The sequence below is a fragment of the Typopeltis vanoorti genome, chromosome 18 (genome assembly GCF_054136105.1).
Source record: "Typopeltis vanoorti isolate ZY-2024b chromosome 18, IOZ_Tvanoo_1.0, whole genome shotgun sequence".
In the NCBI taxonomy this organism is placed as follows: Eukaryota; Metazoa; Arthropoda; class Arachnida; order Uropygi; family Thelyphonidae; genus Typopeltis; species Typopeltis vanoorti.
In genome coordinates, this window is record NC_143566.1 from 3152512 (window position 1) to 3167103 (window position 14592).

Sequence of the window (14592 nt, forward strand, 5' to 3'; positions counted from 1 at the left end):
ATTGTCCTCTTCACGAGGATAATAAAGTATTAGTGCTTCATGAAGAAGGCACTTTTTGGCACGTAAACATTGCGTCACATTCACATTAATAGCCCGGGTGTGCTTTCAAAATGCATACACCTTTGAGCCATTCGAAAAGATGTAAAGAGGGTTGCAGCGTGTCAAATTCTTAGTGTTGTATTATTTCTAAACCACTGAGAAGGCGTGACCAGGTGAGCTTAAATATGGAGCTCACTCAGCACCTAGCGGCTGTGATTGGTTATTGTGTCATCCAATCCAGTTGAATGTTGTCATCAGTTGAGAAATTACTATATCCGATGGCTTTATTACAAACAGCTGTTACACATGTTTTCTGGAACTGAAAATTTGAAATTGGATGTTGGGAGAAAAAGAAAAATGCTAATTGTTTTTTCTTTTGCTTGTGCAGTATAGCATCTGTTGAGTTTGCAAAGTTTTATAATGGTATAGAGACATTTTTATTCTAGTCTTCGGAAACAACACACAGTAAAAAATATCTATTCCTGAATAAAAACATGTGAAATTAATAAGACAGAAAACCGCTAATACTAAAAAAAAAAAAAAAAAAAAAAAAAAAACTAATGAATTAGGATTCAGTATGGATAATTCTGATAATGCTCGGATGTTATGTATACTGAGTCTCAGTAAACAAAATAAAATTCTTGGAAAATGGAGCAAAATATACACAAACCAGAGAAATGCACATAACATGTGCAACAAATTTTACAAGATGATTTGCTGCTCCATCAAACCATATTTATTCCTGCAATACTTTCTCTCTCTCTCTCATAATTTTTTTTTTTTTTTTAATTATGCCATCATAAATTCACTTATTCATGTTTAGAATTTATAGGATCGTGCTATTCACTCTACCAAGCAACTTATAGGACACACATATCACAAATGATAATTATTAATTATTTGTTTACCATTAATGAAAGTGTTTCTACTCACACTTATTCCTTCCTGTTCTCACATGTCTTATAAATGATGGTTCACATATTTTCATCTTTGAGTATTTCAAATATACCAACCAAATATGGCATTCTCCTTCATTGTTGTTTTCTAATCAATCAAAAAACAGATTGTTCCCCAACTCTATGCAGAAGTATTCAAAGTTACCTGCAATTAATTGCATTAGACCAATTATGATGAATGCTGATGCGCTATGCCTTCTCAAAACTTTCATATATCGATAAAATACAATCCCATGGTCATGGGTGTCTGTGGGGGGAGGAGGACACTTCCCCTGGGATCGATTAAAAAATTCCACAAATTATAATCGTAAAATTGATTGAGATATGTAATCTTACAACCCTGAGAATGCTTTGTCTGTCTTAAAATTTTAAATTTTATTATGGGTTGACCTATTGCGGGATAGCCATAGAACATGTGTTTTATTGCAGTAATAAAACACTTGTTCCTGTTTTTGGTTCATCTTTTTCTGATTGGTGAACAGTGACCAGTTAGTTTGCCCTCTGTCTAGTAAGTTACAGAGTGAAGTGTGAATTGTAAATTTATAGTGAAACAAATTTAAACAAAAAAATAAATTTTTAAAAGGCAAGTGTAGGTAATTTAATATTAATTTACTTGGTAGTTTTATGATTTTTTTTGCTTTTAAACTGAAATAATTTAATTTAGGATTAATTAATTAAAACTATGCATTCTGAATACCCCCCCCCCCCAAGAATTAAAGATCATTAAAATGCAAAATCAAAATAATGTATTTATAGTTTACATCGACAAATAATTGCATTAAAAAAAAAGCTAAAAGACATTTATTTGATGTAATTATTTAATGAAATCAGTAATTATAAAAATTTATTGATGTAATTATTTGTTTCCATGGTCCCCACCCTTCCTGGAAAACATGATAGCACACCCAACCGAAATGATCTCGCGACACCACTGATATATATATATATATATATATATATATGACAGAATGATCATTGACTCGGTTGACATACATAGTTTTATGAAAAAATTGAATGACTAGAACCGAGATTTAATTAAAAAGGTTTTAATATAAACACACTACTAGTTTCGGCCTGTAACAGCCTTCTTCAGGTGACATTATAAAAGAAAAAACACTAAACATTGAGGGTTAAAAGACTATGAACAACATAGACAGTCTTTATACATAATTAGCATGAAAACGTTGTAGTTGTTGAAAATTTATTTATCACTAGGTTAGACTATAATAGATTTAGTTTAATCCTTTATCCCAGTGAGAGCAAACAACGTTTGCGCCTGAAAATATCTTCAGGACTAAATATAGTGTTGTACTATCTTATCCAGTAAGTAGTGCAACACCAAGGCAACTCGTGGCAAAGGTGGAGCAAGCTACCAGGCACTTCTAACCCAGTATCTCCCATAATGCAAAACACATTTCCTATGTGGATATGTATACTGTTATGCATTAAAGGGATTGGCCATCTACCCAGACTAGTTTCGACCTTTATTGAGGTCTCTTCAGTGGGAGCCAGGCCCAGAGCTGGAGATACCAGGCAGAAGCAGTAGCAAGTCATCTGTGCCTATGGGAGTTGCCAAAAGGTTTATCACCTTTTTTAAAAATTACTCTGGATTTAGAGAAAGATGTTGAAAATTTATTTATCACTAGGTTAGACTATAATAGATTTAGTTTAATCCTTTATCCCAGTGAGAGCAAACAAAGTTTGCGCCTGAAAATATCTTCAGGACTAAATATAGTGTTGTACTATCTTATCCAGTAAGTAGTGCAACACCAAGGCAACTCGTGGCAAAGGTGGAGCAAGCTACCAGCTCTGGGCCTGGCTCCCACTGAAGAGACCTCAATAAAGGTCGAAACTAGTCTGGGTAGATGGCCAATCCCTTTAATGCATAACAGTATACATATCCACATAGGAAATGTGTTTTGCATTATGGGAGATACTGGGTTAGAAGTGCCTGGTAGCTTGCTCCACCTTTGCCACGAGTTGCCTTGGTGTTGCACTACTTACTGGATAAGATAGTACAACACTATATTTAGTCCTGAAGATATTTTCAGGCGCAAACTTTGTTTGCTCTCACTGGGATAAAGGATTAAACTAAATCTATTATAGTCTAACCTAGTGATAAATAAATTTTCAACATCTTTCTCTAAATCCAGAGTAATTTTTAAAAAAGGTGATAAACCTTTTGGCAACTCCCATAGGCACAGATGACTTGCTACTGCTTCTGCCTGGTATCTCCAGCTCTGGGCCTGGCTCCCACTGAAGAGACCTCAATAAAGGTCGAAACTAGTCTGGGTAGATGGCCAATCCCTTTAATGCATAACAGTATACATATCCACATAGGAAATGTGTTTTGCATTATGGGAGATACTGGGTTAGAAGTGCCTGGTAGCTTGCTCCACCTTTGCCACGAGTTGCCTTGGTGTTGCACTACTTACTGGATAAGATAGTACAACACTATATTTAGTCCTGAAGATATTTTCAGGCGCAAACTTTGTTTGCTCTCACTGGGATAAAGGATTAAACTAAATCTATTATACGTTGTAGTTGTATTTGAAGCTGTTCTTTCATTTGTTGCATTGTTGGGAGAGTGCGTGCTTGCTGCATCACATGAACGCCAGTACATGATTACAGCTGAATGACTATCTGGGAGGTTGTAGCTTAAGTTGTTATTTAGATGAACAGGATTGAAGATGATTTCTCTCGATTCCACAATTTTTCTCTCTATTTCGTCACTGCAACGGAAGATGTTTGTAGATTTTTCCCAGCAGACTTTGTGACTTTGGTTATCATCATTAGGATTAGCCGAGAAAAGGATATGACTTGATAATGCACTTGCTCGCTGTCTCTTGTAAGTAATGTCTCTCATGTGTTCTTCCATACGCATTTCGACAGATTTGTCTGTCTGCCCGAAATAAGGAATATCGCAGTCACATAATATTTTATATACGCCAGGGTATTTGAGTTGATGACGACAAGGTTTTGGGTGGCTAATTAAGGAACGGATCTTTGGAAGTGGAGTGAACAAGGTTCTGATATTGTATTTTTTTAGAACTTTTGCTAATTTATGTGAAACAGCACTTATGTAAGGAATAGATATATTGCTTTTGAATCTATTTGTTTCTTCTGAGTGATGTCTAGGAGGATTAAGAAGGAATTTGTTAATGATTTTCTTGGAATATCCATTAACTTCGAAAGAAGCTTTCAGATGGTTTATTTCTGTAAGCAGTTCATTTGGATCATCATCATTCTCTTCTTGGTGATTGTTGGCATTGTAGTCTTGTTTCCTTGGTGAAAGATAGTCTTAAAATGGTTTTACCAGATTTTTCTTATATCTTCAATATTCCCGGTTTCGGTCATCTTGTTGTTTATCATTGTTACTGCTTTTGCTGAGAATTCCTTGTAATTTCTCTTATAGTGTCATGGAAGACTTTTAGGTTGTTTTGGTGGTATGCTTCTTGGCATTTCTTAGCTTTTTCTTTGGCTTTTTTGCATAGGTTATCAACTTTATTTTTTAGTGCTCTGTATTTTTCTCTATTCTCTTCATCGTTTTGTTGGTTTACAAGTATCTTGGCCTCTCATTTCTCTTCTATTGTAGCTACAATTTCTTGGGTTATCCACTGTTTGCTTATTTTGGGTTTGGTACCAAGAGTGTCTTTTGCAATTGATAACACTGTTTCTTTTCTTCCCAGTATTTTTTGCTGTTCTGGAAGATGGAGGATTTTAATTTCAAGCACATTTGTTCTAAAAGTTGACTTCTGCTTGATCTATCTTTTAGTTTTGATAGGTTTATGTTTTCTTCTTTTCTGACATTTATTATTATTATTATATATCTAATTTTAAGGTTTATTATTATAAATCTAATTATCTGAGCTTCTGTGGGAAGGAAGTGATGTACAGGATCCTGAAACATGACCGAGATGGTGAATGTTCTATGGAATGTTTCTTATATGAATAAATTCAGAGTTTGTGGGTTGCAGAAGTTTCTTGATAGGTTTCTACATGTCAAACAACTAATAAAAATAATATTGAGAGAAAACGGTTCCTTTTTATAAGATAAGACAGAAAAGTTAAGTTTTTTATACTCTATTGTCAGTTTTTAATAAAATGATAAATACAAATAATGAGCATATTTATTGCAAAATATGCACACTTATAGTGATATTTAATAGTATATAATCCATTTTTTATAGTTTAAAATTTACACGTACAGACAAAAATAAGAAAATTAGAAAAGGTAGAATGAAATGCTACAGTGAATAAAAAATCAATACTTCTATTTTAAAAGCAAGGATATATCATCCAAGGGAGGTTACTGCTTTAACCTATATGACAGACACTAATGTAGGAGCAGAGGTGGATGAAATGGAGGGTCTTAGGATATTGCAGAATCTCAATGCTTTTGACTAGGCTCTTTAATTTAAATCTCAGCTCTAGTACAGTTCCAAGGAAGTGGAAAGAGAGCAAAATAATTCCTTTGCATAAGGAGGTTCTAAGACGGAAGTAGCAAATTACAAACCAATCAGTATCTCAGGCATGGTGATAAAAGTAGTAGAAAAATTGGTGAAAAGATAATTCAAGAATGGGTAGATAAAATCTGATACTGTATAAGGATCAGCATGGCTGCTTTGTGAAGGGTCAGGCATGCCTTAGTAATTTACTAACTGTTTTTATAATAGAGTAACAGCTGAGTTGGATAAAGAAAATGGCTACATGATGATTTTGCAAAGGCATTTGATAAATACCACATGGAACTCTGTTACACAAATTAGAACAAATGGGGATGAATATGACACTGGTTAAGTGGATAAGAAGATGGCTGCTAAACATATATCAAAAAGTGGTATGTGGAGGGGGCCGAATCAAGGCAAAAACAGGTGACTAGTGGTGTGCTACAAGGCTCAGCACTGGGACCATTCAGGTTTAATTTGTACATAAATGATATAGGAAATAACCTGAAAGGAAATACTCAATTGTTTGCTGATGCACAATGAGATAGAGTAATAGTTAATTAACGAGATGTGGAGAGCTTGCAGTACGATTTAAATAGGGTGTCAGAATGGGCAAAAGTTAATGGATGTCAGTTTAATGGCGAGAAATGTAATGTTATGCATTTTGGGATAAATAGATTTCAAGCTGTATATCACATTGATGGCATTGTACTCCAAGAAATAGATGAAGCTAGAGATTTAGGGGTGGTGGTGGTGGTAGACAGAGAGTTAAAGTTTGGAGGACATATTGCTAAAGTAGCCCATAAGGTTACTTGGCTATTGACGAACACATTAACAAGTAGAGATAAGGAAGTTGTTATTCCTCTTTATAATGCCTTGATATGCCCACATCAGGATTACTGTGCTCAAGTTTGGTTCCCTGGGTTTCTTTGGGATGAGGAGGCACTGGAGAGGATTCAGAGGCGAGTGGCCTGTGGAATGTTCCCTATGAGGCTAGATTGAAGCTGTGTGGATTGCAGAAGTTGGTTGATAGGAGAAAAAGAGGGGATATGATACAAACATTTAAGTTGTTTAAAGGATGTTATAGGATAGATGCAGATGAAATGTTTGAGCACTTGGCTATAGGAACCAGAACAAGGGATCAACCCTGGAAATTCAATAAAGGTGGTGTCAGTCGGGGTGTGAGGACTAGATTTTTTGCTTGGAGAGTTGTGAATGAGTGAAATGGGTTGCCAGAGTCAGTTGTGAATGCTTTGTCTGTTATTGGGTTCAAGGAGAGGTAGGATAGATTGGGTCTCCTGCGATGAGACTTCAGACTCCATGGTGGTACCCGTATGATGGTGATAATAATATTGATTTATTTCACATTTATCAATGTTTGCTGTGATCCCTAGAATGTTTTTAATGACCCCTCTGAGGGTTTCATCCCACAGTTTAAGAATCATTGCCTAACAAAATTGTGGTTAGCAAGGTTTGAAAGAGTAAATTTCTTACTTGAAGAGTGGTGAATGAGTGGAATAAATTGCCGTGACTGAATAATTTTGGTAAAGGCATTCGAGGATAGATACAATAGTGGATAAGCTGGGCCTTCCATAATGAACCTTTGAAATCCATCTAAATTATCATGCAATAATTAGAGATAACAACAACTTGATCTGTTAAAATTTTACAGGAGGCATCATATGAATACTTACAAAATGAAGGGGAGAGACTTCTGCTTGAAGCAATGGATGAACTTGAAGTGGCTTTCACACATCCCCAAGTAAGTGTGATTTGCTGTCTGTATTAATTAGTTGTTGTTGTTTTCTCAGATTATTTTTATTTTCTACTACTAATTTTGTAGGTTTTACTGGAAGATTCATAAGCTGTAACAATTTCACCCAGTCCAGCAGTTTAAAAAAAAGAAATCTGACACAAAATTCAGAGCTGTTCATTGTTATTGTGCTCTTGACATAAACACAATTTTCTAAGGCATAATTTTTTATCCACTTGTTACAATCTTTTGTAATTGATAACATATTGCATGTCCTCCTTCTCCCTCAATTTTTCTAAAAAATTACAATAGAGTTATTCCCATTCCATATATATCCAGGATTTATCTTAAAAAAAAAAAATAGCCAAAGTGGATGAATAAAATCTTTGTCTCTTTTAAACCATATAGCAAACCAGCATGCAGCCCTTTCTGTTTTCATAAGGACAAGTTATTCTTTGATATGTCCACAAGTGCTTTCTAAACTGAAACTTAGCCTACTATGAACAGATAGAAAATATTCATATCAAAAATAAACATGCACCACAAGAATAAAATTAATATGATATTTATTAAACTATTTATTTTGCCAAATTCAAAAACAACACCTTCAGAAAAACAAAGAATCTTCATTGCACACTGGTACTGACAATCAGTTAATACCAAAAAATTACTCAAACAGTTCAAAATCTGATGGTCAAAAGAATTAATATACAATTTTGGCATTGATGTTGAATGCAATTTGGAGTCAGTCTTAAAATGCTATTTCTTTGAATTTTTTGTGAATTAATTCAACTAATTCAGCCTGACTTCTCAAGTCAAGCAGTCCATCTGTCTTATAAGATTTGCAATGAATAGCACTGTAGATTTCTTTGTTTCCACATAATTCTATGCAAGGGGTTGCTTAAGGGTCAAGGCTGGATAACTGAGAGGAGACCTCCACATTGCCTTTTTGTAAATGTGGAGAACGAAGCAAGCCTTTTGACTTGATTACCAGTCTTCACCTTCTTGTGGTGCATCCTGTTGGATATCTACCTAGATACTGAACGAACAAGGATGAGCTGGCAATTTGGTTAGCCTACAAATTGTATTATTATTGACTTATACCACAATGTAAAATGATGGTACAACATGACAGAATTTCATGCCAGCTGGAGTGTTGCCCAGTTGAACAAGGTCCCCGTTGTTTTCTTCAGGGAACTAGGGCAATCAGCAAAAAGTTGGCTACCCCCCAACTCAAAATCAGCAATGATCAATATTGGCACCATCAACATAAGAAGCATCAGTGGAAAAGAAATGGAACTAGCAGAATTGGATAAGCACCAGATTGAGATAATATTTATTACTGAAATGAAAAAGACAAAACCAGGTGAGATCTTTGTAAGCAACAAATACAAGATTTAATATTCAGGCAATAACAATCTGGGAAAAGGAATCACCATAATATTATTATTATTATTATTATTATTATTATTAAACAAGACCTCATGGAGTCAAAGACTCATCTAGGAGGTCCTTTTATCTCACACACATCTCATCATACCGCATCTTAAACACATTCAAACTCCTTGCAGACACCACACTCCCAGGCAAGGCATTCCAATCACTCACAACTCTGCACGAAAAAAACCTGCCTCTAACTCCCCTACTCACACCCTCTTTATACAGTTTCCAGGGATGACCTCTGGTTCTCCCCTGATCTCCCACTATTCTCTGTAGAACTTCTCCACCATTGATCCTATAACAACCCCTTACCAACTTGTAGGTCTCTATCATATCTCCCCTCTTCCTTCTCTCCACTAGACTCTGCAAATTACATCTTTTCAATCTTTCCTCATACTTGACATTCCAGAGGTCAGAAACTACCTTAGTCAGTCGCCTTTGGACCATTTCCAACATCTCTTCATCCTTCTGAAAACCAGGTGACCAAATCTGGGCACAATAGTCCATGTGTGGCCTAATCAAAGCCTTATACAATGAACAAGAATCTCTCTACTTCTACACGTCAGTGTCCTCCACATCATTCCCAGAAGTCTTTGTGTTGTCTTCACAATTTTGCCGATGTGTCCCCTAAATTTTAGATCCTTATCCACTATCACCCCCAGATCTCTTATTTCCTCTACTTCCAACAATATATTCTCAACAAGTATAAATTCTGCATCCCATCTTTGTTTTCCAAATTTTAAAACCTTACAATTTGCAACATTGAACTCACTTCCCCATTTGCTTGCCCAATCACTCAATTTATTCAAGTCTTCTTGCAAGGCCACAACATCTTCACTATTCTTTATGGTTCGTCCCAACTTTACATCATCTGCAAACAACTGAATATCTCCATCCAAATCTTCGCCAATATCATTAATATACAAGTTAAATAGTAATGGCCCTAAAACAGATCCCTGAGGTACTCCGCTAGTGACTTTCCTTTTCCTGGATATTACACCCCCATACACAACTTGTTGATACCTATCAGATAGCCAGTCTCCAATCCAATGCACTAATCTAATATCCAACCCCATCTGCTCTAGTTTGACTGTCAACTTATCATGAGGTACTCTATCAAAAGCTTTTGTGAAATCCAAGTATATTACTTTCTTTTAGGGTTACACGGTGATCAGCACTCATATTTGTAGATTTAGGGACTCAAAAACACACGTGTTGAACAGATTATTTTATTAATTACAAATAAAATAAAACTTGATGTTTCGACCTCTATATCGAGGTCATCATCGGAAGAATACAACTGTATACAGAACCAAGCTACATGCTCATGCTTTCTATATCAGTAAACTAAATCTACGTAGTTAATAAATCTTTTTTCTAGCCTCACCTCTAGTGATAGAAAGGAAAAACAAAAATAAAGAAAGAAAGAAATAAAATTATATAAAAAATAAAAAAAAAATAAAAAATTATATATATATATTATAAATAGATAAATGCAACTACAATAAACTGTTAGAGTCCTCATTTATTAATATTCTGGATAGTTACAAAATGATTTCTTTCAGTTGCTATTGAATGTTCTAAACACTTCACCAGGTCACCAGGTTGTCTTCTTGTAGTGGGAATTTTTCTAATGCTAGTTTAGGATGTTATACAGGTTGTAGATGGGTCCTCCACATTCTTGAAATGGTGAGGCCATCATTTTTGTTGAGATTTGGGTTGTGTTTGAGCATTTCACAAGACACTTTAAATTTTCTCTCAAACCAGGTTTTGGTGCGGTGTAGGGACTTGGTATTTTTCCAGTCAATTCTATGGTATGTTTGGAGTGCATGGTCAGAAAGGCCTGTTTTACCGAAGTGGAGGTATTTAATGTGTCGTTTGTGTTCGTCTTGTCTGATTGGGATAGTTCGCCCTGTTTCCCCTATGTATGGTATGTTACATGTGCAGTGTATTTTGTATACCCCTGGGTGTGCTAGGTGTGGAAGAGGATCTTTAGAGGAACTGAGTAGGTGTCTTAGCTTATTTGGGGGTTTAAAGGTGGTTTTAATGTTGTATTTGCAAAGTGCTCTGTCTATTTTTTCTGAAATGCCTCTAACATAAGGAATGGCAATGGTATTCTTGAAATCTTTTTTGTTCTTACTGGTATCTTTATAGAGGATCTTGTGAATAGTTTTTTTATTGTATCCATTTTTGATAAAGGTTTGGTTGATGATTTTGTATTCTTGGTTTAGAGCCTGTTCATTCGAACAAATAGTTAAGGCTCTGTGTTTAAGGGTGCTTATGACACCTAATTTTTGTGTTGGGTGGTGGTAAGAATTTTTGTGTATGTATTGGCCTGAATGTGTAGGTTTGCGGTAAACTGAGAAGGAGAGACAGCCAGAGGGAAAACGTGTGACAAGTGTGTCTAGTAAAGGAAGAGAGTCGTTTTTTTCCATTTCAATGGTGAATTGGATACGTTTGTGTTGTTTGTTTAGGTGGCTAAGGAATGTATTTAGAGCTTCGCGGCCATGGGGCCAAATGGCGAAAATATCATCGACGTATCTGAGCCAAATTTTGGGCTTTAGACATGCTGTCTCTAGAGCACGTTGCTCAAAGTCTTCCATATAAAAGTTAGCTATTGGGGGAGAAAGTGGTGAGCCCATGGCTGTACCTTCTTTTTGAAGGTAAAAATTGTTTTGCCATACGAAATATCCGGAGCGGAGTACGTGGGCAAAAAGGTAGCCTTTTTGAAAAGATGTAGAGACAGCAACATAATAACTGCATTAAACTAAAGAAGTTTAAATCCACCAAAGCGCTCCGTATTTATGCCCGTTTGGAAAAAGCCTTATTATGAGAACAAATCCACGAGGCACGTAAAAATCTAGCATCCACCCAAAACAAAGTTCTACAACTTAAATTTGAATTATCTGACTACGTTATTCCAGAAATTTGGGAGATTCTAGATAGAATCACTGACTACTCGGCCAAGCAGTCACTACTGAAAAATAAAGAAAAACTAATAATGAAATTTCAAGCCCTACAACAACAGAAAAGCACAAGATCATCAAGACGCCATTACGAAAGGAACAGCCAACCACAAACCGACTTCATAAGGAGCAACCAATCGCCCACAAACAATGTTAGGAGCCACCAACCACCATCGGATCAATGCTCAGTTATCAACCTATCAAACCACATTCTCACAGAAGGTGAACTCTCGCTGCTAAAGAAAGGTTTGAACTACGCCATTGCTCCGAGGTCAGTAAACAAGCTTGATATCGTGTATCATATCAAGAGAGGTTTACGATCCCTCCCCACCATTCTGGCTGATAAAATACGAATGGAAACATCGTGTATACTAAATTCTAACAAAAAACTAAACACCAACATAAACAAAACCGAAAATCTAGCCCTTAAATCCTTAAAAAATAACCAGGATATTATAATAACGAAAGCCGATAAAGGCAATTCCACCATCCTGTTAGACCGTACGACATACATTGAAAAAATGAACCAGTTAATATCGGACCATAACACCTACCAAAAGGTTAACTACAACCCCACAAAACGTAACAAAAAGAAAACAACTGAATTAATCAAATCCGTCCACACATGGCCCGAAGAAACGACAAAAAAATTAATATCTCAGTATGTCCGTGCACCCAGAATTTATGGCCTGCCAAAAATACACAAACCTGGCACACCACTTCGCCCGATCGTTGAAGGAATTGACAGCCCAAATTATCTCTTAGCAAAAAAATTAGCTCCCACACTCAAGGAATTGGTAGGTCAGTCCCCTTCCTATACATAAAAAATACACAACATTTCATCAGTAAAATCAAAAACATTTCACTCACCGACCAAGATTTATTAGTCAGCTTTGACATAACTTCCCTTTTCACCAATATCCCAATCAATGACACGATCTTGCTACTACAGAACATATTTCCACATGACATCACGGCCCTTTTTGCCCACGTACTCCGCTCCGGATATTTCGTATGGCAAAACAATTTTTACCTTCAAAAAGAAGGTACAGCCATGGGCTCACCACTTTCTCCCCCAATAGCTAACTTTTATATGGAAGACTTTGAGCAACGTGCTCTAGAGACAGCATGTCTAAAGCCCAAAATTTGGCTCAGATACGTCGATGATATTTTCGCCATTTGGCCCCACGGCCGCGAAGCTCTAAATACATTCCTTAGCCACCTAAACAAACAACACAAACGTATCCAATTCACCATTGAAATGGAAAAAAACGACTCTCTTCCTTTCCTAGACACACTTGTCACACGTCTTCCCTCTGGCTGTCTCTCCTTCTCAGTTTACCGCAAACCTACACACACAGGCCAATACATACACAAAAATTCTTACCACCACCCAACACAAAAATTAGGTGTCATAAGCACCCTTAAACACAGAGCCTTAACTATTTGTTCGAATGAACAGGCTCTAAACCAAGAATAAAAAATCATCAACCAAACATTTATCAAAAATGGATACAATAAAAAAACTATTCACAAGATCCTCCATAAAAATACCAGTAAGAACAAAAAAGATTTCAAGAATGCCATTGCCATTCCTTATGTTAGAGGCATTTCAGAAAAAATAGACAGAAACATTTCACAAATACAACATTAAAACCACCTTTAAACCCCCAAATAAGCTAAGACACCTACTCAGTTCCTCTAAAGATCCTCTTCCACCCCTTAGCACACCCAGGGGTATACAAAATACATTGCACATGTAACATACCATACATAGGAGAAACAGGGCGAACTATCCCAATCAGACAAGACGAACACAAATGACACATTAAATACCTCCACTTCGGTAAAACAGGCCTTTCTGACCATGCACTTCAAACATACCATAGAATTGACTGGGAAAATACCAAGTCCCTACACCGCACCAAAACCTGGTTTGAGAGAAAATTTAAAGTCTTGTGAAATGCTCAAACACAACCCAAATCTCAACAAAAATGATGACCTCACCATTTCAAGAATGTGGAGGACCCATCTACAACCTGTATAACATCCTAAACTAGCATTAGAAAAATTCCCACTACAAGAAGACAACCTGATGACCTGGTGAAGTGTTTAGAAAATTCAATAGCAACTGAAAGAAATCATTTTGTAACTATCCAGAATATTAATAAATGAGGACTCTAGCAGTTTATTGTAGTTGCATTTATCTATTTATAATATATATATAATTTTTTTTTTTTTTTTTAATATAATTTTCTTTCTTTCTTTCTTTATTTTTGTTTTTCCTTTCTATCACTAGAGGTGAGGCTAGAAAAAAGATTTATTAACTACGTAGATTTAGTTTACTGATATAGAAAGCATGAGCATGTAGCTTGGTTCTGTATACAGTTGTATTCTTCCGATGATGACCTCGATATAGAGGTCGAAACGTCAAGTTTTATTTTATTTGTAATTAATAAAATAATCTGTTCAACACGTGTGTTTTTGAGTCCCTAAATCTACAAATACAAGTATATTACTGTGTATCCTTCTCCACTGTCCAAGGAAGCAGTCACTTTATTGTAATAAGTAAGTAGATTACTAAAACACGACCTCCCTTTAGCAAATCCATGCTGTCCATCAAAGAATATACCATTGTTTTCAACCCAACTCTGGATCCTAGTTCTCACAAGCTTCCCCAACAACTTAACCACAACACCTGACACACAGATAGGCCTATAGTTTGATGCTTGAGTTCGATCACCTCCTTTATGTAGTGGCACAATCTTGCCCTCCTTCCACTCTTTATGGACTTGACCAAGTGCAAGACTCGTATTAAATAATGTCAAGGCAGGTGCCAACTCTCTGGCACATTCCTTCAGAATACGTGGTGATATATTATCAAGTACCACAGCCTTATTTACATCTAGTTTACTCAACTCCCCAAACACCTCTTGCTCACTTACAGTCAGTCTCTCCTCCCCATCATCAACTGCTCTTGATCTCTCCAT

The 14592-nt window shown here is 36.1% G+C and overlaps 1 protein-coding gene across 1 annotated transcript in view; it reads left to right on the plus strand.

Moving 5' to 3' along the window:
- Window positions 1-14592, plus strand: part of ACC (acetyl-CoA carboxylase) — a 1393224-nt gene that overhangs the window by 851773 nt on the left and 526859 nt on the right. The window contains exon 35 of the mRNA XM_090408519.1: window positions 7116-7205. Within this exon, the coding sequence (XP_090264645.1) occupies window positions 7116-7205 (90 nt within the window). The remainder of the gene's footprint in view (window positions 1-7115; window positions 7206-14592) is intronic.